Source organism: Dictyostelium purpureum (assembly GCF_000190715.1).
Source record: "Dictyostelium purpureum unplaced genomic scaffold DICPUscaffold_166, whole genome shotgun sequence".
Classification (NCBI taxonomy): Eukaryota; Evosea; class Eumycetozoa; order Dictyosteliales; family Dictyosteliaceae; genus Dictyostelium; species Dictyostelium purpureum.
The window spans coordinates 16,810-41,571 of NW_003519503.1; the positions used below are offsets into that span (position 1 = coordinate 16,810).

The 24,762-nt window shown below is 26.3% G+C and overlaps 5 protein-coding genes across 5 annotated transcripts; 3 read left to right on the plus strand and 2 right to left on the minus strand.

The window, feature by feature from the left end:
- Window positions 1-125: 125 nt before the first annotated feature.
- On the minus strand, window positions 126-5,645 carry DICPUDRAFT_153587 (uncharacterized protein; the record flags this gene model as incomplete). The annotated part of the gene is made up of 2 exons (XM_003289199.1): window positions 126-5,359; window positions 5,438-5,645. 2 exons carry the CDS (start codon window positions 5,643-5,645, stop codon window positions 126-128), a joined length of 5,442 nt encoding a protein of 1,813 aa, XP_003289247.1.
- A 789-nt stretch (window positions 5,646-6,434) lies between these two features.
- On the plus strand, window positions 6,435-11,248 carry DICPUDRAFT_35373 (uncharacterized protein; the record flags this gene model as incomplete). Its single annotated transcript, XM_003289188.1, has 4 exons — window positions 6,435-6,533; window positions 6,596-6,961; window positions 7,055-7,749; window positions 7,825-11,248. The coding sequence occupies 4 exons, from the start codon at window positions 6,435-6,437 to the stop codon at window positions 11,246-11,248; spliced, it is 4,584 nt and encodes a 1,527-aa protein (XP_003289236.1).
- Window positions 11,249-11,277: 29 nt separating this feature from the next.
- On the plus strand, window positions 11,278-16,822 carry DICPUDRAFT_35400 (uncharacterized protein; the record flags this gene model as incomplete). The annotated part of the gene is made up of 2 exons (XM_003289189.1): window positions 11,278-11,340; window positions 15,248-16,822. Coding segments are annotated over 2 exons (1,638 nt in total), but the record flags the coding sequence as incomplete, so codon positions are not given.
- Window positions 16,823-18,206: 1,384 nt separating this feature from the next.
- Window positions 18,207-19,275, plus strand: DICPUDRAFT_13118 (uncharacterized protein; the record flags this gene model as incomplete). The annotated part of the gene is made up of 2 exons (XM_003289190.1): window positions 18,207-18,306; window positions 19,085-19,275. Coding segments are annotated over 2 exons (291 nt in total), but the record flags the coding sequence as incomplete, so codon positions are not given.
- Window positions 19,276-21,570: 2,295 nt separating this feature from the next.
- On the minus strand, window positions 21,571-24,659 carry DICPUDRAFT_153591 (uncharacterized protein; the record flags this gene model as incomplete). The annotated part of the gene is made up of 2 exons (XM_003289200.1): window positions 21,571-24,326; window positions 24,398-24,659. 2 exons carry the CDS (start codon window positions 24,657-24,659, stop codon window positions 21,571-21,573), a joined length of 3,018 nt encoding a protein of 1,005 aa, XP_003289248.1.
- Between the last annotated feature and the right edge of the window lie 103 nt (window positions 24,660-24,762).

Here is a 24,762-nt window from a genome sequence, read left to right on the forward strand (position 1 = left end):
AAAAAACAACACCCCCAAAAAAAAAAAAATAAAAAAAAAAAAAAAATAAATAAAAAAAAAAGGGTTGTTTTGATACAAATAACTTTTTTTTTTTTTGTTTATTAAATATAAATATTTTAAATAAATTATTTCCATACTTTTACAACACCATCAGTACTTGCAGAAATTAACATTGGATTCGGTACCTCCATCATTTTAATATCTAAAATTGGTTCAAGGTGGTGAATTGATGGCATTGATATGGATGATTTTGATTTTTGTTGCTGTAATTGATTGATATATTGTTGTTGCTGTTGTTGTTGTTGCTGTTGTAGTTGGTATTGTTGCTGTTGTATTGATAAAGACGAACTACTACCACTACCACCACTACCTACACTATTTGAAGAATTGAATGATTGTAATGTATTTGTGTAATATGATGATGATGAACTATCATGCCAAATTTCTTCATGAATTTCAAAAGCTGCTTTTGTATCATTAGAAAATCTATGTGTATAGAATGGTGGAGGTTCTTTGCCTATCGAAACGTAATAAGATTGTGGTAAATTATTCCAATCCCAAAGTTTTATTCTTTTATCATCACCAGCTGTAATAAGGAATTGACAATTAGGTGGATTTAATAATGCTCTTACGATTGGAGTAGGTTTAAATCCGCTTCCACTTGTACCATTTATATTACCTATAACACTACTATTAAAACTATTTACAATATTTGGTTGAGCTGAAAACTGTGAAAATGAATTTGATCTTTGATTATTTGATCTTAAATTTTCAGTACCAAAATCAAATGATGTTGTAGAATTTGATAAATTACTATTATTATTATTGATACTATTACTGAGCTGTGAATTTGATAGATTTTGTTGACTTTGTTGACTTTGTTGATTTTGTTGATTAATTTGTTGTTGTATAATTTGTTGTTCATATGATCTTTTAAATACACGTGTAACCTTTCTATTAGCTAAATCAAAAACAATGACATTATCTATTTCAGTTGATATATGAATCCAACTCTCTGAAGATTGCTTTGAGCCCATATATGGTGAGAATTTTAATATACGGCCATTACTAACACGGAAATTATATAATGGAATACCGAATCTAAGATCCCAACATGTTAAAAAACCTCTGCTTGTTCCTGTAACTAACCAATTTCTATGTGGGTCAATTAAAAATGCTTGTATTAAACCTAAACTTGCGTCATTAACTAAATTAAATGCATCTTGTTGACTTCTTAAATCCCAACCATGTATACCACCTTTAGTTGTTGCATATGTAACTACTGAAGATGAATTGGTCGCAAAATGACTAACTGATACAATATTACCACGATTAATTTCACTAATATTCTTAATAGTTGATAAGTTTGTATATTTTACATTGCTACCCTTCATTTTACCATTAATACCAACACGAAAAACATGAATTGAACCTTTATCAGATGCTGATGCAATTGAATGAGTTTTCTCGCAAATTGAAATTGATGTTATACGACCCTCTTGTTGTGTATAGGTTTGACGTGCACGATTTGTAACACTTTTTTCCATTCTCTGGCAATCCCAAATTTTAACTGATCCATCATTACTTGCTGTAGCAAAGAATAAATTATCGCCACTAACTTGAATTTCGTTTACTGCAGCCTTATGTTCAAAGAAATGACTTACTAAGACACCCATTGGTCTCCACTGTGATACATTTGATGATTCAAAACCAGTGTATACTCCACTCATACCAGTGCTACTATTACCACCAATATTATTGTTACTGTTATTACCAGAACCAATATAACCTGGCATGGTAGGTTCTGTGGATCCTAGATCTGGTAGAGGTGGGGGAGCTTTGATTGAACATTCTACAGATGCTTCAACTTTCAATATTTGACTAAGACTAAATGTATTCTTTGTATTAATTGAATATTTTTTGGTGACAACATTTAAATCTGATGGATTAACAATATCAATTTTATTTGTTATCGAGGATGATGGTTGTTGTGCTTGTTGAGCCTGTTGTGCTTGTTGTGCTTGTTGTTGTTGATACTGCTGATATTGTTGTTGTTGGTATTGTTGGTATTGTTGATTTTGTTGCTGTTGTGGTTGTTGATTTTGTGGTTGTTGTAGAGTTGGTGTTTGTTGCTGTGATGTTGGTTGCGATTGTGATGTTGGCTGTTGTGGTGAGACAGTGTTTGCTGTTGTTGGTAGTTGTTGTGATTGTGATAAATTTGATTGGTTTGGAGATGTGCTTGAAATACTATTGTTTGCCAAAGCTGGTGTTGAATTGGATGATGACAAAGATGAAGTTGATGCATTGGTTGGTAAAGATGGAGAAGTTAATGAAGTTGAAGAGTTGTTTAATGAAGCTGCATCATTTCCTCTTATTTTAACCATTCTAATTGGTATATATGATGGAAGTTTAGTAATTTCCACTACCGGAGCATTGCTAGACGAGAGTGACATTGATGCAACTGAACTACTTAAGCCTTGAAGTGTTGGAGATGATCTACCAATTGTATTTGAACTATTTAAAGATGATTGTCCATTTGAAGAGTTACCTAATGAACCAATTGTAATACCATTACCCATGTTTGTTGGGCTATTTGAACGATATAGTGAATATTCTTGTTGAGAAGTTTGTTGCATTGATGATGATGACAATGATGATGATGATAACATTAAAGTTGAAGGTCCAATTATTTCGGTATCTTTACATTTCTTTGATTGTAAGTAATCAAAACATTTAATAATTTTAACTTGGTCACTATCAGATATACCCATACTTGTCATTTGTCTTTGGAATGCTAATGATTCTTCAGTTGAGTTTGATAATAAACTATTTTGACCAGACTCTACACCATTTGAATTGATTGAAACATTTGATTGGGATAAAAGATTTGGAATAAATATTTTTTTACTTAGTGCTCTTAATCTTCTATTTGATCCGCCAGCATTTCCTGAACTGTTATTTGATAAAATTGTAGTTTCATCCTCTAATGAGTGTAATGATGATGTTAAATTAATTTGGTGTTTATAAATAAATCTCGCTATTCTATTAAATGATTCTCTGGAGATTGGTGTATCTAATAACTGAATTAAATTTGATTCGCTAATATTATCGCTAATTTCACCATTACCAACCAAAAATGGAGCCAATTTGGGTTTAACATAACAATAAAGATCAGCTTTAGAAAGACTTGAGCAAATTTTGACAATTAAAGAGACTACACCATAACGAATCCAATTGTTAGGATGTAAAAGCATTGGTGAAGTTTTTACCAATAACTCCAAGAGAATAGGTTTACGTAATAAACCCAATGAACATAATTCGCTAAGACTAGATAACGCTTTCTCTGTAACAAATTCTTCTTCATCGGTAAGAGCCAAAAGAATACATGGATAGATGAATGATTCTAAACTTCCAGCACCAACTACTGTACATACGGCTACAATATTTTCAAAGAATGCACATCTTAATTGCCAATCTCTATCATTTAGGAATGTGATTATTAGTGGTAAAACTGATTCATTTGTTTTTTGTCTACCAAAGAATACACACAATCTATAGATATCTGAGAGAATAATATTCTTTAAAGTGTTACATGAATCTTTTGTTAAGAGATCTGAAACTTTATTATAGAATTGTTCTTGGACGTCTTGGAGATCTGAATCATAAACACGGAATTTACCACGGTCTCTTGATGATCTTGAAGATTCCAACATACCTTCAGAGTCTGGGTCACGATAATGTTGAGCAATTTCTAAAAATCTTTTTGCAGTGGTTGCTAATTGAGGTAAAATTTCAGCAAATGCAATTCTAATAAGTTCATCAGTTTGTTCATTTGAGAGTTGCGAAAGTGATGGTAAGATATATTGAGAAAAAATTGAAGATTCGCTTGGTGGAAAACTTTGAACCATTTCTAAGACTTTTGCTAAACTTCTTAAAGCTTGGACTCGTACTAAAGTAGGTTGTTCTGGGGAAATCATACTCATTATATATGGAACAATCTTTTGAAGTCTACATTCATCATCTAAAAGCTCTGCCATTCTAACCATTAATGAACCTACACACTTTACTTTAGTTGAAGGAAATTGACAATGTTTAACTGCTGAATAAATTATTGATAAAAATAGATCTAAACCATCAACCTTTTCGATTTTATTATTATCATTAAAATTTGGTTTTATTTGTGGTTGTAATGATTGAGTTTGTAATTTTTTAGTTTCTGGATTATTTAATATAGGTTGTTGTTGTTGTTGTTGATTTTGTTGTTGTTGTTGTTGTTGATTTAATTTTAATTGAGTATCTGAATCTTTTAAATTTGTAATATCAATTCTTTCATATTCTTCAGCTTCAGAAATAAATTTTTCGGTATTTAAAACAATAGTTGCTATATTTTTACCAATTTCTTCCAATTTTGATGATGGACCTCTAAAGGAGTTTGATGAACTTGAATTTAATGCATCTGTTAAATTGTTGCCAATATTGTTTAAACTAAAATTGTTGGGTGAATTTAAAACTGGTGAATTTTGTAAAGAACTTCTTAATGGAGTGCCACTATTACTTGTTTTTAAATTTGTTTTAAAAATATTTACAATTTCGTCAAATTTGTCGCTAATACACATAACCCTATCGTCATTTTCTAGTCTCATTAATTCTGGGATAAAAGAATGAGCAAAAGAAAAGTATGCTGGAAAAGCTTCATTTTCGGTCCATTTTACTATATATTTCTCTGGAGTGTATCTCATATCTGGATCCTTTTGAATCATATGTAAGATGAGTGATTGAATATTTGGGTCGGGTATACGTTGACGGATGATTGGTTCTGGTGAATATTCACCCTTACGATATGATAAAAGCTGAGAGAAATCGAAAATTGGGAAACCATCTAAAAACAATTCGGCAATAACACAACCTAATGAGAAAATATCCATCTTTGGTGTTAAATCTCCAACTGGCATTGCTTTATTTGTATCATAAAAACGTTCTGGTGCTATATAACAAGTTCTACGCCCACTTGTATCGAAATAAAAACTAAAGTCTGCAGGATTATCCTCTGGAATAAATGTTGGCTTGTAGCATGCAAAGTCTACTAAATATACCCAATTGGTTGTTGTGCACATAACATTTTCACATTTGATATCACCATGAAATACTCCTTTGAAAGATGATTGCTCCAATGCTTTTAATAATTGAAATGCTATAAACTTCTTTTCAATGATTGATAAAAATGGTCTTGTACTGAGTCTATCATATAAATTATTATGGAAATATTGTCTTATTAAGTATCCAGATCTTTCTGTTTCAATAAATTGTTGATATGGCATAATATTTAATCCTGATACAATTGTAAAACTATTTTTAATTTCTAAAAAAATCATCACTTTGTTAGTTTTAAATGATTTTTTTTTTTTTTAAAAGTGTGTGGTGTTATTTTTATAATTACCTTTTAACATTATTTTTATTTTCTCTAGCGACTCTTTCGTATTCCTTTTTCTATATATCTTTACAACTACATAACCTTCTTCACTGTGATAAGCTTTGACTGTTTTTAAAAATCTTGCATTTCCTAGTGAATTTTTAAAAACAATTGGTCCTATTTCATCTTCTAAATATTCTGATACTACAATAGGTGCCCCCACTGTATTACCCATAGTTATTTATTTATAATATATTTATAATAAATATATTATTAATATATATATTTAAATATATATAATTGTAATAATAAAATATCAATATTTAATAAAAAAAAAAGATAATAAATTTGAAAAAAAAAATTTTTAAAAAAATAATTTAAAAAAAATAAAAAAAAAAAAAAAAATAAAATTTTATTTTTTTATAATTTTAATTTTTTTTTTTGAATTTGTGATAATATTATTCATTTATCTCTATTACCCCCAAAAAAAACCATATTTCAAATATTAAACTATATACACCAATATATCTATAAACATGGAAATAATTATTCTTATAAATCAAAAAACCTTTTTATTATAATAATAATAAACAAAATATAATAATCATAAAAAAATAAAAAATAGAAATTTTTTTTAATATAATCATAAAAAAATATAAAAAAATAAAAAAAATGGACTAAAATATAATAGACCATCCATGCAAAAGTGTAACTTATAGAATGTGGGTCATTACCACATTTATTTTTATTATTTTATTTTATTTTATTTTTTTATTTTTCAAAAAATCTTTTTTTTAAAATTTTTTTTTTTTGAAAAATCAACTTTTTTTTTTTTTTTTTTTTTGCAAATATTTGGATAATTACCAACATAGTATTTTATCATGATAGTTTAAAATCTATAATAAAAAAAAAGATTAAAATAATAATAATAATCATAACAAAAACAACAGTCTCAAATTAGAAAATGAATAATTACTCTGATAATCTTGGGCATCAGGCATCAAACATTGCCATGGTGTGCGATATGGAAAAGAACAATGCTTTGGCCAAAAGTAAAGAAACAGATGCAAAAATTTTAAAACTATATAATGTCGTAAAAATAGATAAATTAAAAAGAAAACAGGTAAGATTCAATTACTAGATATTTTAAAATGGTGGTCACTTATTAAATTTTTTTTTTGTTAGGAATTCGAAGCATGCACAAATCAATTCTCTAAAAACCTGTCAACAATTAGAAACTTAGAAAAAGAAATTTTAAAAGAAGAAAATTTATATTCAGATGAAATTGAAAATTGTAAAAAAGAAATTAATTTAGAGAATGAAATATTTATAAATCGCCAAAAAGAATTTATTGAAATTAATAAAGTCAATATTAATATAAACACAACACCAATAAATAACACATTACAAATAAGAAAACTTCGGGAATTACATAATAACTGTTTAATATTAGAAAATAATATCAATGAAATATCTTCAATAAACAATAGTAAAATTAATCACCTAAATGACTTAATAAAATCAGTTGAATTAAAAATAGAAAATCATAATGTAAGTAAAAAACTATAATAAACTATAATTTAAATAAAAATATAAAAATATAAAAATATAAAAATATATTAACTTTTTTATTTTATTTTAAAGAAAATTTTTGAAGAAAAAGAAAGATTAAGAAAAAATAAATTAGATTTAGATTTATTATTAGATGATTTAGAAAAAAGTAAAAATAGTATTTCCAATAGTAATATATTAAATAGTATACACATTAGTAATTTAACAAGTAGTTTAGAGAATAGTATAAAGTTGTTAAAAGAAGATGAATATGACTCACTATCCAAGAAATTAAAAGATGATGATGAAAACCAATTAAAAAAAGAAAATGAAGAAAAAGAAAAAAGAAAAATCACATTACCAAAAGCGCCTTCATTTGATATGAACAATTTACATAAAAAAATAGTAGTACCAACTACTCCAGCAAATGTGGTCCCTGAAAATGACTTCAATAAAAAGCTATTAGAATTTAAACTCAAAAAACAACAAATTAAACAAGAAGAGGAGAATAAACAAAACAAATTAAAACAACAACATGACGAAAATATTCAAAAACAAACCGAAAATTCAATTCAATATCCAATCAATGTATTTATAAACGGTAAACTTCACCAACTACTCTATAGTTTAGAACTGGATACCATAAGTTCATTATTATCAAAAATATTTGATTATCTCCAACTCAACGACTATACAAATTTAAAAAAACTAAACATCTCTACCATTGAAGAAATGTCTTTGAAAACCTCATCAAACTTTTATTTTTCAAATAAAACTAAACAATATTTGTAAGTGATGTTTGTTTTTTTTTAGTTAAATATTTACAATATATTAATAATATAATTTTATTTTATTATTTACAGAAAATATGTTCCGTTTTTTATTGACCAAAAACAGAAACAAACCTTTGATATATATGTGGTTCCTAAAAAAGAAGAAGAAGAATTTTATAATAAAATCTCGGTTATTTTAAATAAAGATTTCGAAACCTCAGTTAAAAATGATGATAAAGAAGAATCTACAAATTTTAGAAATAGAATGGTTAAATTTTTAGATATTGTTAATATTCATAAATTACAGTTAGATAACGAGGCAACGTTTATATCCTCACCAAACTCATCCCCAACAAACTCATGTACAAATTCTCCAACAAACTCTTTTGGGCAATTACCATATTTTTCACCTCAAACATCTGCTAATAAACTACCAACTTTAATTGGTTATAACAGACCACCATCAACAAGCCTCAACTCAAGTACCAATAGCTTTGGTGATTTTTATTTAGGTAGCCCTCCATCAGCATCAATACTATCATCCTCTCCCGTAACCATTCAAAATAACTACTATGGCAATAAAATTACAAATAGTAATTCATCTTCGTCAGGTAGTCTTCATAAATCAACTTTATTAAAAAACTCAACATCAAGCATCCCAATTAGTATTCAAAACAACAATAATATAAATGATAGCAACAATGGACTCAATAGTGAATCATTCAGTAGTTACAGCCCATCTAGCAATAGTTGGAAAGCATGTTCACCATCAAGCAATATGAGAAAATTTGAAACCAATGCAAATTTTTTTTCATCATCACCTTCACTTTCAAATAGCAGCGGCTCATTATTTACAAAACAGAAATCAATTAATAGCAATTTAAATACACTTTATTCATTAGCCCAATGTACCATAAGATTATTTATAACAGAAAACATTATTAAAACATTTTATTGCAATGTAACAACTACTATTGGTGAATTGCAAGATATAATTTTTAGGAAGTTTTCGAAAATTATTGAAAATGAAACCAAGATTATGGATCCCAGTAAATTTGTAATTAAAATTCGTGGTCTAGAAATCTATTTGGTAAACTCTGGTTCACAATTGTGTTCAATCGATTTTATCAATACCAAATCAAGGAGACAAAAGAAAATTGATCTATTACTTTTAGAAAGGAATTCTGTTGACGAGTCTGAACTACAAGCATCGATGGAAACAACCTGCCACTCAACCTTATCATCATCTCAATATATATCATTAAATGAATCATTAGAAAAAAGTATATTATTAGAAGATGAAGATCTTGTAACAACTCCTCAAATAAGCAGCAATAATACTAATAAAAATTTCAAGATAAGAATTGGTGGTTTAAAGAATTTTGATATTGATGAAATTAGATCATCGCTAAACTTAAACTTTAAAACAGCAGAAACAAAGATTTATACCAGAGCTCAAATTTATCAAGGTGGTTATAAAATTGGTAATACAATGATAACAAATAAAATCCCAATCCAAAATAATCCATCCTGGTTACACTGGTTAGAAGGTGTTAGCTTTAAAGAAATTCCATCAAATGCCATCATTACTTTAATGATTTACATTAAAACAAAAAAAGAAAGAACAGGCTCCAATTACGATATAAGCGACTCTGATTTACTTTTAGGTTGGGTTAACTTTCATATTTGGGACTATAAGAATAAAATTAACTCTGGTTTCAATTCATTAAAACTCTGGCTAAATAATACTATAGACTACTCAAATCTACACCAAAACTATTTAGATAATGTAGCATTAACTTTTGAAATAGAATCATCAGGTATTCAATTCTCACCAGAACCGTTATCCAATGAAAGAATAGAGCAATTAGAGCAATACTATCAACAACAAGTACCAGACACCTCAATTCTACAAACTGTAAATCAAATTTTAGATAGAGATAGACTTTGTGATTTAAAACCAGATGAAGCCCAACTAATTTGGAAATATAGAAATCATTGTAAAATGAATAAACCAACCACATCAATTTCAAAACTTACACTATCAGTACCATGGAACAACCCAGAAGCCGTTCAAGAATTTTATTGGTTAGTAAATAATTGGCCATCTTTAGACCCAATTGATAGCTTAGAGCTATTAAGTTCTCAATTCTTAGATAGAGAAGTTAGAAAATTAGCAATTTTAAATCTTAGAAGGATGAGTGACTCCGAAATAGATATGTATTTACCACAACTTATTCAAGCACTTAAACATGAACCCCATCACTATTCAATTTTATCAAAATTTTTAATTAGGCGTGTACTTTTAAATAAACAAAATATGTCACATAAATTCTTTTGGCAAATTAAAGCAGAAATTTTAGTATTAGAGGAGGCAAATAATAATAACAATAAAATATATCCAGAATGGTTAGAAAGATATCAACTTTTATTAGAAACTTTTCTTAGAGGTACATCAAATAACAAACTTAATGATATATATAAACAATATGAATTCTATAGTAAAATCAAATCGGTTGCTCTCGAAATCAAAACCATCGCATCAAGTAAAAGAAGAGATTATTTAAATTCAACCCTATCTACACTTGAAATTTCAAACGATTTTAAAACACCAAGTAATCCAGAATTTAGAGGCAAATCAATTATACCATCAGGCTGTAAAGTAAAAGAATCCAAAACATTGCCATTGTTTCTATCAATTGAAAATTATGACCCATTAGGAGATAATCACTATATTTTATTTAAAGCTGGTGATGATTTAAGACAAGATCAACTAACAATCCAAATGATCAATATTATGGATAGAATGTGGTTAAATAGTGGTCTAGATTTACAAACAATTACCTATCAATGTATTGCGTCAGGTCCAATGGAAGGAATGATTGAAATTGTTGGGGATTCCAAAACAATTGCCGATATTCAAAAACAAGCTGGTGGTATTACAGCTGCACTATCAGAAACAGCCATTTCAGATTGGTTAAAACAAGAAAACCCTTCAGAATTGGAATATAACAGTGCTGTAGAAAACTTTATTAGATCGACGGCTGCATGTTCAGTGTATTCATATATATTAGGTCTTGGAGATAGACACAACGATAACATCATGATCACTAGATCTGGTCATTTATTTCATATTGATTTTGGTAGATTTTTAGGTAATGTCCAAACATTTAAAGGATTCAAAAGAGAAAGAGCCCCATTTGTATTTCCTGCATCATTTGCATACGTAGTCGGTGATGAACATTTTAAATCATTTGAAGATCTATGTGCCAAAGCCTATAATGTCATTAGAAGAAAAGCAAATGTATTTTTAAATTTATTCTTAATGATGGTATCAACTGGTTTACCAGAGTTAAATAAAATTTCAGATATCTATTATTTAAGAGATGCTTTGGCATTAGAATTAACCGAAGAATTAGCGGCTCAAAAATTTAAACAAATGATTCAAGAATCAATTGCCTCAAAATCAACAGATCTAAATTTTATGGTCCACATTGCTTTCAATCCAAATTAATATTTTATAAAAAATATTGATTATTAATTTTAATTATAATAAAACATAAACATAAAAAAAAATCTAAAAAAAAAAATCTTAAAAAAAGAACGGTGTAATAGAATTTATTTTAATTTTTTTTTTTTTTTTTTTTTGGCTTTTTTTTTTTTTTTTTTTTTTAAAATTCGAATTTTATTTCTCAATAATTTCAATTATTAAAAACTTTATAAATTATTTATTTTTTTTATTATTTATAAATTACAAATATTTTATTTGTACTTTTTTTTTTTTCTTTTGTGTTACTTTTTTTTTAAAAATTAAAAATGAAAATATTTCTATTTTTATTTTTATTTTTAAATTTTTTAAATTTTTTAAATGCAAACAAAGAAGTTGGTGATAATCCAATAACAACCAATTTTATACCACAGGATGATTGTTTTACAAAGGGAGGTTGTAATATTTTCAGTAACTCATCATATTGGGACAAACCAAATGTATTAACAAACTCAGCATCAACAAATTTTATTATTGAAGTCCAAAATAGCGAAACTATAACTTTAGTTATTAGTAACAATGAAAATTTTCAAGTTTATGGTTTAACCATCGACTTTTCAAATGGTAGCACAAATCATATTATTATTAATTCTTCACTTTCAGCCGAAAATATTCTTTTCTCAATTACCAGTATCACAATAAACAATGCTGTAGTTCAATCTGGTGTAATCAGATTAGTAGAGTCAACCACTATATTAAATGGAAACTCACAAATTATTTCAACCTCAACAAACCCAACAAACTCATTACCAGATTTTTCTATTGATTTATTATCAATGTTAGTAGCCTATGACTCTTCTTTAGTTAAAGCAAATACTCTTTTTTTACAAGGTTCACTTTTATTAAATCAACAAAGTACAGTTCAAGTCTCAGAGGAATTTAATTCTTTAAATGGTTTTGTAGCTCACTCCAATACAAATATTAAAGTCGATGGGTCTATGACTCTCTCTGGTTCCCAAAAGTATAGTTTATTTGGTACAATTCAAGTTTCAAAAACTATTAATATCCAAACTAATGCCGATATAGCGAATCTTACAACCTCGTCAATGAATTTAAACTCCAATGTAAGAGTTGTCCCAAATTCAAAAGTAGTTGTTTCAGATGATATTGTTTTTAATGGTAATCTTACTATTAGCGAATATTCAACATTCAGTGCCAACCCAAGTTTAGTAAAAGTAGTCAATGGTATCATAACATTAAAAGACAATACAAATATTTATATTGGTAATCTTCAATTCCCATCTGGATCCCTTGTATCGAACACCTCATCTAAAGCCATATTCTCAAATATTACAGTTTCAAGTGGCGAGGTTACATTTTTAGATAGTGTTGATATTACTGGTGGTATTACTGTTGCCGCCAATGCATCTCTTGTTGCAACTAATTCATTAAAATTAGAAAAATGTCTCTATGTTGATGGTAGTGTAACCATTAATAAACAAGCCATTTGCTTTAACGACAACTTTTTCATTCATGAATCTGGCTCTGTCGATTTCCTCCCAGATTCACACAGTTACTTCTTTTTAATATATAACTATGGTGTTTTAAATATCGATGGTTCAAATGTTACACTTCAAAGCAATATCTTAAATGCTGGTGATCTTAGTATTGCAATCGATGGTAATGTTAACTTTATAGGTTTTATGGATTGTATTTCAACTAGCTCAATTAATATTCAAGGTCTAGGCCCAAATACCGACAAACCGGCATTAAAAGTACAAAATATTCTCACTATGAATGGAACATTTGTTTATAATATTAGCATTCCACCAAATGATCAAGATTCAACCTATACATTTATTCACAGCGATATTCAATTAGATGGTAATTTCACATCATTTGTTTCAGCTGACCCAGCAAACCTCAATTTAGCTTTTGATTTTGTAACTCCAAAAGGTTACAACTATCCAGATACTCTTCAAGTTGTTTTTAATTGGGCCAGCCTGGAAAAACGTACCCATCCAGCTTTAATTGTAATGTCAATTGTATCTCCATTAATCCTTATCGCTTTATTAGTTCTTATAATTTATAAAGTTAGACAATATAAACAACATAAAGGTTATACATCATTATCATCAAATGATAGAATTATAAATGATGATTCAAATCATAATTTATAAATTATAACTAAACATTTTAAATATTAATATCTTTTTAAAAAAAAAATAAAAAAATAAAAAAAAAAAAAATAATAAAAATTATTAAAATATATATCTTATTAATTTAGTATTATAATAAACAAAATAAAAATAAATAAATAAAACCTTAGTATATAAAATAAAATACAAGACGGACTATCCAATAGCAAACTTCAATTGAAAAAATTAAAAATTTAAAAAAAGAATCTAAATATATATAAAAAATATTATAATATTATAAAAAGCAAAAAAAAAAAGTTGATTGGGTTGGAAAGAATAGGAAAAAAAGCTGATTAAATGAATATAAAACAAACTTTTGATTGCAAGCTTGAATGAAAAATAAATTAAAAAGAGGTTTATATAGAGTTTTAAAATTTATTTAGAGTATGGGATTAAAAATAAAATTAAGTAAATTATAATTATGAATCTATAACCCTTTCCTTTTTTAAAAATAAAAAAACAACTCCAAATTGATTTTACCCTTTTTTGTACAATCATTAAATTTATTTTGATCTATTAACTTTTTTTAAGCCCCACCCACTTAATTAATAAAATTTTAAAAAAAAATAAAAAAATAAAAAAATAAAAAAATAATTTAAAAAAATTTCAACACAACACTGTTTTTAATTAAAAAAAATTGAAAAGAAATTTCATTGCGACATATTATTTTAATTAAAAAAAAATTCTTTAAAAAAATAAATAAATAAAAAAATTATTTATTTTTGAGTATTTTTTTTATTTATATTGATTTATTGATTTATTTATTTATTGATTTCGCATCTTGTGATCATGTGATATATGAGATTTTATTTAATTTGAAAAGTGATGAAATGAGTTTATTTGAGTTTTTAAATATTAAAAAATAAAACACACCATAATCTTTTTAAAAGAAACCCAAATAATATCTTGAAAAAAAAAAAACTATTGTATCTTCAATTTCTACATATTGACTATTGTGATTGTCATTGTCAATTAACATAGTCTCCATTTACTGTATCATTGATAAATTCCTTTCGGCAACCCAAATTTAAAATAAAATTATTGTATCTTCTAAAATTTTAAAAAAAAAAAAAAAAAATTTTAAATTAAAAATAATTATACACTTTAAATTTATCAACTAAACTCAGTAGAAACGAATATAATTGTAATTTTAGGACATCAATAGTCAAAAGTTCAATAACAACACCATTTATACTATTGGTATATTAATCATAATAATTGATAATATATAATCATTCAATAAATTTTACAAAAATGCCTAGACAACTCTTCTATTTTTAATTTTTTTTTTTTTTTTTTTTTCTTTAAAGAATATATTGTAATTTTATCATATTTAAATGATTAAATCATTTTTTTTAGTTTTCTTAAACTATAAGATTTTCAATTATAGAAATTTTAAAAACTATAATTATTTATTTTTTTTTATTTTTTTTATTTTTTTTTATTTTTCTTTTTTTTCCTTTTTTTTTTATTTTTTTTTTTAAAAATTTTTTTTTTTTTAAATTTTTTGAAAAAAAAAAAAAAAAAACGATTATTTTTTTTTGTATTGAAATAAACCGAATCATATATTTAAATAATTTTATATATATAATTAATTTAGTTTCAATCGTATTTTTATTACTTATTTATTTTCATACCCATAAAATCAAATAGTAGTAATTATAATATTATATTATAAAAAAAAATAAAATGAGTGGTAAGTTTTATTTTTATAAATATAATACTTTTTATAAAAAGTATTTCAATTTATTAATAGCATTTATTTTTTTTATTTATTTTTTTTATTTATTTTTTTTTTATAATAAATCAAGTAGATAAAAAATCAAAGAAATCAGAAAAATCAGTAGAATCAACTGAACAACAAGTTATTAAACCAGAAAAAACCCCAACTTTAGATACATCAAAATGGCCATTATTATTAAAGAATTATGATCAATTATTAGTTAGAACTGGTCACTATACACCAATTCCAAACGGTCATTCACCATTAAAAAGACCAATCAAAGAATACATTAAATATGGTATTATTAATTTAGATAAACCATCAAATCCATCATCACACGAAGTCGTTGCTTGGATTCGTACTATCCTTCGTGTTCAAAAAACTGGTCACAGTGGTACTTTAGATCCAAAAGTTACAGGTTGTTTAATTGTTTGTATTGAACGTGCTACTCGTTTAGTTAAATCACAACAAGGTGCTGGTAAAGAATATATTGGTATTGTTCGTTTACACAACGCTATTGAAAACGTTAGCGAACTTTCAAAAGCTGTCGATACTTTAAGAGGTGCTCTTTTCCAACGTCCACCACAAAAATCTGCCGTCAAAAAGAGATTAAGAGTTCGTACTATTCACGAATCAAAATTAATTGAATACGATCCAGAACGTAATTTAGGTTTAATTTGGGTCGATTGTGAAGCTGGTACCTATATTCGTACTCTCTGTGTTCACATTGGTCTTTTAATGGGTGTTGGTGGTCACATGCAAGAACTTCGTCGTGTTCGTTCAGGTATCATGTCTGAAAAGAAAGGTATGGTCACTATGCACGATGTTAAAGATGCTCAATACGAATTTGATAACTCCAAAGATGAAGCATACCTCCGTCGTGTTGTTCAACCATTAGAAGCTATTCTTACAAACTACAAGAGAATCGTTGTTAAAGATAGTGCTATCAATGCTATTTGTTATGGTGCCAAACTTATGATTCCAGGTCTTCTCCGTTATGAACAAGATATCGAATCCAACGAAGAAGTCGTCCTCATTACCACTAAAGGTGAAGCCATCGCTATTGGTGTTGCTCAAATGACCACCGCTTCAATGGCCACCTGCGACCACGGTGTTGTTGCTACCATTAAAAGAGTTATTATGGATAGAGATGTTTACCCAGTTAGATGGGGTCTTGGTCCAAAAGCTAAGGTCAAGAAGGAAATGATCAAAGATGGTAAATTAGATAAATATGGTAAACCAAACGAAAAAACTCCATCTGATTGGACCAATACCTACACCTATTACACTGGTGTTGCTGCTCAAGAAGGTACCGAAGAAATGAAAGTTGATACTCCAAAGAAAGCCACCACTGCTGTTATTTCACCAGAACCAACTCCAGCTGCTGTCCCATCATCTGAATCTGAATCCGAAAAGAAAGAAAAGAAAGAAAAGAAAGATAAAAAAGAAAAGAAAGAAAAGAAAGATAAGAAAGAAAAGAAAGAAAAGAAAGACGACTCTGATGATTCTGACTCTGAAAAGAAAGAAAAGAAAGAAAAGAAGGATAAAAAGAAGAAAGACGAATCCGATGATGAAAAATCAAAGAAAAAAGAAAAGAAAGATAAAAAGAGAAAGAAATCTGAAAAAGATTCAGGCGATGAAAAAGAATCAAAAAAAGAAAAAAAGAAAAGTAAAAATTAATTCAATTTAAATTATTTTATTTAATTGATTAATAATACTAAAAAAAAATTAAAAAAAAAAAAAACATATAACAAATCACAACTTTTAATCACCCAAAAAAAAAAATAAAAAAAAATAAAAAAAAAAAAAGTAATTTTAAAAAAAAAAATAATTATTTATAAACTTTTTTTGATCAGCTGAGATTTTCAATAACCACCGCAAAATAATTTATATTTTTTTACTTTGTGCATGAAAATCAAAAAAAACACCCATTTTTTTTTTTTTGTGAGTAATTATTTACTCTTGGTTACGGTTCCCAAATTATTTTGCGTGAGGAAATTTTTTTTTTCCTCAAACCCTAAGCTAAACAAAATTGTACATTTTAATTGATTTTGTTTTTAATCAAAGTTTTTATTTTTTTTTTAATATTTTTTTCATTTATTTTTTACAATCAAAAATTTAAAAATAAACTGCGTTTTTTTTTATTCATTTTATTATTTTTTTTTTTAACTACATATATATGATATATATGTTTTTTTAGTGTATAATAAAAAAACAAATAATTGTTTGATATTTTTTAAAATGATTAAATTTAATTTTTTTATTATTTTCATTTTTATAATTTTTTTTATAAATAATGTATATTCAATAAAAATAAATAATAACAATAATAAAAATAATTTAGATATAAATAAAAAAGAAAGAAATACAATTAAAATAAAAGAAATTTATAAAACCAATAAATTGGGTACAATTAGAAATGTTTTAGCATCAACCGCAAATTTAAATGAGGATGAAAAAGAAATTTTAAAATTATTATATGAAAAGTGGTCTGGTTCTTCATGGGTAGATAATACAAATTGGTTAGAGGGTGACCCATGTTCAAATAACTGGTATGGTATTGTGTGTCAATCATTCGATGGTGATTTAACAAATAATATAATAAAAATTCAATTGGGTTCAAATGATTTAAAAGGTGAGTTACCAATAGAGTTTTCAGATCTTATTCATTTACAAGTAATTGATATTTCAAGTAATATGTTGGGTGGTGAAGTTGAACATAAAATTTTTTCAAAAATGGATAACCTCACCTATCTCTCATTAAACGATAATGAGTTTGTGGGTGATCTATCGTGGACCAACTTTTTACCAGATAATATTTCAACATTGTGGATTGCATACAATTATTTTAATTCAACACTTCCTATTTTTTATGACAAATATAAGGAATTGGATTTGCTTTTCTTAGAGGGTAATTTAATATATGGATCAATACCTCCAGAGTTTGGTAATATACCAAAGCTAAGATTGTTAGATCTTGGTTTTAATTCAATTGATGTAAGTAAAAATAAAAGTGTATTAATAAAAATGATAATAATGGTTTGATACTAATAAATTTTATTATTTACAGGGTAATTTACCAGATAATATTTCAAATTTAAAAGAATTGGAGTCATTTTGGTTATATGATAATTCAATCGAGGGTACTATTCCACAATCATATGGTCAATTAGAAAAATTAAAGTTATTTGAAGTTACCAGAAATAAAATTCATGGTAGTTTAGAAAATATTTTTACAAATACGCCCCAATTAACCGTAAGATTATTTTTATCATTTAAAAATTTATTAAAAATTTGTAGAAAAATTAATTAACAGATTTATTTTAATAACTACAGAGTATTAGATTTTCAGATAATGGTTTTGGTGGTTCATTACAATGGATTTGTGATATTACTAGTTTAAGAGATATTGCATTGGATATTAATGAGTTTACTTCATTACCAGATTGTACCGATAAAATTCCACTTTTATTAAATGATGTTATTTTAAATTCAAATAAACTTCAAGTACGTATAATTATATTGTTTCAATGATTATTAATATTTCCATTGTTTTATAGATTTTGTTAATATTTATTTTTTTATTTTAAATAGGGAATGATACCAGAATCAATGGGAAATTGGGTTAGTTTAGAATATTTAAATTTAGCAAAAAATAATTTAACTGGTATTATCCCAAAAACCTTTAAAAATATTTTAAACCTCAACAGAATTTCAATTGATAATAATAATTTTAATTGTTCACTTAGTGAAATATTGGATCCAATCAAAGGTCAAAAACATGCATGTATTTCCCTCTTTTTATCTATTTTTAAAATTTAATTTTTTAAATATTAACATTTTTATAATTTTTTATTTAGTTAACTATAATTTCAGCTCAAAATAATGAGATATATGGAGAATTTGTTGAGGAAATGGTTTGGGATAGTGTTTCTCAGGTAGAACTTTTGACCAAGGTTTTTATATTCAATTTCAAATCCAACAGATTAAGTGGTCCATTAAGAGAGTTTATTAGTTGGATGCCCAATTTAAATGAATTAGATTTTAGCAATAATAATTTTAGTGGAAGTATACCAAACGAGTTAAACTACTTATCAACGCTTTACTTAGAGAACAATCCATTATTATTTGGTGAGAATGGAGGAGATTTGCCCATATATATGGAAATTAGTGACACTTTTATCCATTTAGAAAAAGAGTATTTTTCATGTCCCCAAATTGTCGGAAAAGGTATAGAAATGCGTATTTCATTAGATTCAAGTTACTATAACCATAGTTTTTGTAGATGCGATGCAACATATCGTGGTTTAAATGGCTCATGTATATTATGCCCTGAAAATGCAGTATGCCCAGGCAGTGGTAATGATATTTTGATCCCAGCAGGTTTTTTCCCATTTCCATCATTTGAAGAACCAAAATATATTTTAACATGCCCAATTTCAAATTTTGGTAAAACATCATGTAATCCAGATAGCTCTTACAATTATACATGCAGAACAGGTTATGAGGGAAGGTTATGCTCAAAATGTTCAGAAGATTATTTTCAAAAAGGTTTGGAGTGCTCCAAGTGTCCAAATGGTTGGCAATCAACATTAATTTTTGTTGTAGTTGTTGTTGTCTTTATAATATTGTTCCTATTCTTTGTTTTAACAGATCCAAAGCGTAGTTTGCCTTCAAGTACTAGAAAAACTGTAATTTTTTATTATCAAATCTTTAATTTACTTTTATCAAAATTATCACCGTAAGTATTGTATATTTATAATATAGATGTATAAAAATATGTTTTAATACCCCTTTTTAGTTGGCCCTCATTCTTTTCAGCATTTTATTCAGGTAGTTCTTGGTTAAACTTTTCATTTGGTTTCTTATGTATTGGTAGTTTTGCAAAGTGGCCTAATTTATTTATTGTTATTTTTTGCTTACCTTTTGTTTTCTTTGTTTTATCAATTATTTTTATTTGTTTAATGCAACTATATGTTTTCATCAAATCAAAAGGAAATTGCAAAATAGACAAAACCTTATTTTACTCTGGCATCCGTGTAAACTTATTAGCTGCCAACATTCTATATTTACCAATAACCACTTATACATTCCAAAACTACCCATGTATAGAAGATACAATTTCTGGTTCAAAATATATGTCATTTTTCCCATATATTGAATGTGGTAATAATTCAACTTATAATAATGTGTTCCGTCTAACTGTGGCATCAACAATTATCTATGTAATAGGTATTCCTGCATTATTTGCTTTTTTACTCTTTAACAACAGAAAAAGATTAGATAATCCAAAGGTTTTAAAAATGATAGGTTCAATTTATATTGACTATAGAAAATCAGTCTTTTGTAAGTATTTATAGTTTTATTTAATATTGATTTTTTATATATTAATAAAAATTTTTATTATAAAAAAAGGGTATGAATTAGTAACACTTTTAAGAAGATTTATGTTGGCTGTTTCTTTGGCGTTAATTAATCCAAAGTCATCATTTAGTGTTTTTGTTGTATTATTGGTTATTGGTTCATCAATTATAAATCAAATTATGTTTAAACCTTATGTATATAAAGTTTCAAATCTTGCAGAGGTAATTATTTATTTTTTTATTTTTAATAAAATCAAATTTATATTTGATATTAACATAATTTTATTATTTTATAGGTAACAGGAAATTCTGTATTATTATTTAGTTATATTTGTATTTTAATTTTATCATCTTTAAGATCAACCAAATTATATGATTCAAAAGGAATTGAAGTAATTTTATCAGTTGTAGTGGTTTTATATACTATTCTTTTGGCAATTTTATTTATATTTTCATTAAAATATTATTTACCAAACAAATGGCAAATTATAATAGACACCAAGATTCTCAAATTAATCGATTATTTAAAACTAGTATCAAATAAATACCTATCAAATGACAAAAGAGTACTGGATCCAGAAGATAGTTTCGAGACAACAAAAGAACCAATATTTGAACGTACTGCAAGTTCATTACATGGAATTGAGCTCAAAAGAAGGGCATCACAAATGTCATCTTTAAATAATAGCATTTCTGGCTACAATGAATATGCAATTAAAATATCGCAATCCCACCAACAGTTAAGTGCTACTCCAGTTTCTCCATTAAAAGAATTTAACTCTGCACCAAATTTAAATACTTTAACTAATAGTAGTTTAGAAAATATATCAATTGATAATAGCACCCAAACCAATTTAAATAATGATAGTAACGATAATTTACAAGATGCAACAATAAACAATGAAGAAAAAGTGGAAGAAAATAATATGCAACAATAGCAATATAAAAAAAAAAAAAATTAATAAAGTATTTTTATTATTTTAACTAAAATTTTGTTTTAAAACAAAAAACTATTTTTTAATATATAGGTTTTTTTTTTTTATTAATAGTACAAAATATTTTATTTTAATTATCATTATTATTTGTATTCATATTTGTATCTGTATCTGTATCTGTATTGGTATTGGTATTGGTATTTATATTTATATTTGTATTATTTAACTCTTCAACTGATTGTGATGGTGAAATTAAATTGGCATTGCTTTTTTCTTTTTTTAACTTTGAACTACTTTTTTCTTTTTTTAATCTAAAAGTTAGATATGGTTTTAGGTCATCTAAACTTTTATGTTTACCATTGGTGACGGGTGAAGTTGGGGCGGGTGAAGTTGATGAGGGTGAGGTTGTTTGAGAGTTTTCTGCAGATTGTTCATTTAAAGATGGTTGGGAAATAAAATTCTTTAAATAAATGCTTTGTTTGATCGATTCGATTTGGAACAAGTGTTGAAGATAAACTTCTAACATTAGCCTTCTTGATTCTACAGTATTACTGCCTAATGAGTTAATATAATGTTTCTTTGGTAAATCTTTTAATTTTTCAGTTGGGAATTTCTTTGTTAATTTTTTGTTGAGGTTATCAAAGTCGCTATATCTTTTAACTATATTGAAGCATTCACCTGTTTCATCATCACTAATTGAAATATTATAAACTGTATATTCTTTTTTACCTGCTTCTTTTTTACTTTCTGATTTATTTATAATAACAGTATAGCTTTTATCTGTATTAAATTCTAAATTATTATTTTCATTATTTATATTGTTATTTTCATTATTTATATTGGTATTATCACTATTTTCATTATTACTATTATTATTTATATTATCATTATCATTATTACTATTGTCATTATTATCATTATTATTTATATCTAAATTTTCTAAACTATTATTTATATTATTTTCTCCATTATTATTTTCTAAATTATTTTTTTCTGTATCCTTTATTAAATTGGTACTTGAACTATTATTATTATCTAAAATTATTGTTGATGGTCTATTTTGTTTTGATTGTTTACAATTTTGAATGTGGTTTAATAAATAGGATTTTTCATCATTATTTTCAGTTGCTAAAAATGCAGTAGTTCTACCTAAAATTAACTGGAATGAATTTTTAATTACTTGACTATCTTCGATATCTTTAAGTTTGGTTGATGGGTCATTTAAATCAAAGAAATATTTTAATTGGAAACGGTGAGAGGAGTTTTCTTTTTCAGTGATTAAAATAGCATTATTGAAAAGGAAGTATGTTAGTTTTTGAAGATCTTTAGAGAATCTTGTATCTAATTGACAATCCAAAATATAACCTTGTTTAACAAAAAGACGTGTTGGCTGTACCAATTCACCCTTTTCCTCATCCCAACCAACAAGTGATTTTTGAATTTCTAAAACTTTTGATTGTAACTCAGCGATCTTGATACTCTTATTTACTTCAGAGGCAACTGATTGAATTTTTCTGAGTGCGTTTTGAAGGTTTTCATAGTCTGGGTGGTCTTTCCAAGTATGTGATAAGAGGTCGTTGATTAATAAAATATATCTTGGGATTCTTTGAACTACTGTAATTAATAATGATTCTAAACTTTGTTTCATTTTGTTTTCTGGGTGATCTAAACAAGCTTTAATAAAGAGATTAAAGGTTTGATTCTTTTTTGCTTTTTGTAAACAGAGAATAGCAGTATCATAGTTGAGGCAATATTGTTTATAAAGTTTCATATAGGGTACAGCAGAAAGGAAAATATCACCAACCTTTTGATAATGGCTCCAAGTTTCGTTGACCTTTCTTAATTGGCTAAGTAAATCGCTATTGAATGAAAAAATTTGATTGATTGTTGAAAAGATGGTATTTATATCTGGCATTGTCAAGTATGGAGTTGGAGAAACTTTGGCATTCCACATAATTTGTTTATAAAAAATATTAACAATCATTTCTACACATTGCACATAGGTCTCTTCTGTTGATAAAATTTCACCAAAACAACGATTTCTATGGTTATTAAATTTCTTTCTTTGCTTTAAGACCTTTCTACTTTTATAGCCTCTAATGAATCTTTGGCAATCAACAATTTTTCCTAAGAAATCTGGGTTGTTATATCTATCAAAATCTACAGGCGATATTTTAACAAGAAGTGGTACTTTGGTAATTGGTTTTTCTTTTTTCTTCTCATCTACTTTAACTTTGAACCAGCCTTGACTAGGAGTTGGTAATGAAGATGTTGATAAAGATGATGAATCACCACTGGCTTCTTCATTGTTCATATTTGGTATACTACCAGAAGAAGCTGACATTAATGGACTTTTTAAAGATAGAATTGCAGATCTTGTTACCATACCACTGAATCTTCTTGAGTTACGACCACTACTAGAGTTATCAACGATGGATTGTCTAGATTCTCTTTTCCATGATGAGGTAGAGTTTGTTGATGAACCAGTAACTGAAGTAGATGCAACTGAGTTTAATGATGATAATGATGATGTTGAACTTTGTGCCTCAAACGATGATGTAGATGATACAATTGGCGATCTTTTCTGGTCACTATTATTAATATTATCTTCCTCTTCGGTAGTGTCACCATCATCGTCATGAATTGAATCCAAATGTAAATCTTCTTCTTCGGAATCAGTGTCCTCTAGTATGATTTCTTCGTTATCAATTTTATTTGATGAAATTGGTGTGGTGGTAATTGATTGATTTATCATACCATCAGCATTAAATGGTATTCTTCTACTATTCTTTCTTATTCTGCTAATCTTTAGTTTTTTACCTTGACCAAATAAATAAATAATATAAATAATACTTTTAATTGTTTTTTCATTACCATCAGCAATATCTAAAAAAAAAAAAAAAAAATTAATATTTTAATATTTTAATTTGATAATAGTTTGTTTAAATAATCTTTACCTTGAGGACTATATAGTGTTGAAATTTGAAATGAATTATTTTTCATAAAATTTAAAGCTATACTGGCATTTTCAATTGATTGAATTCTTGTTCTTGGTTTTTTAAAATATTTTGTAATTGGTCTGTTGGTTATGACTTGTAATAGTTCAATAATTATAACTGAATCTTTAAAATCGTCGATACTATTGACTATAATTTCTTTTTCTTTTAAAATATTTTGAACCCATTGTACTTCCTTTGAGCTATTATTATAATTATTCATTTTTTATTTATGAAAAAAAAACATTTAATTTATTTGTAAAAAAAAAAAAAAATATAAAACAAAAAATTATCTTGAAAATAGTGTGTGATTATAATTGTGTTAA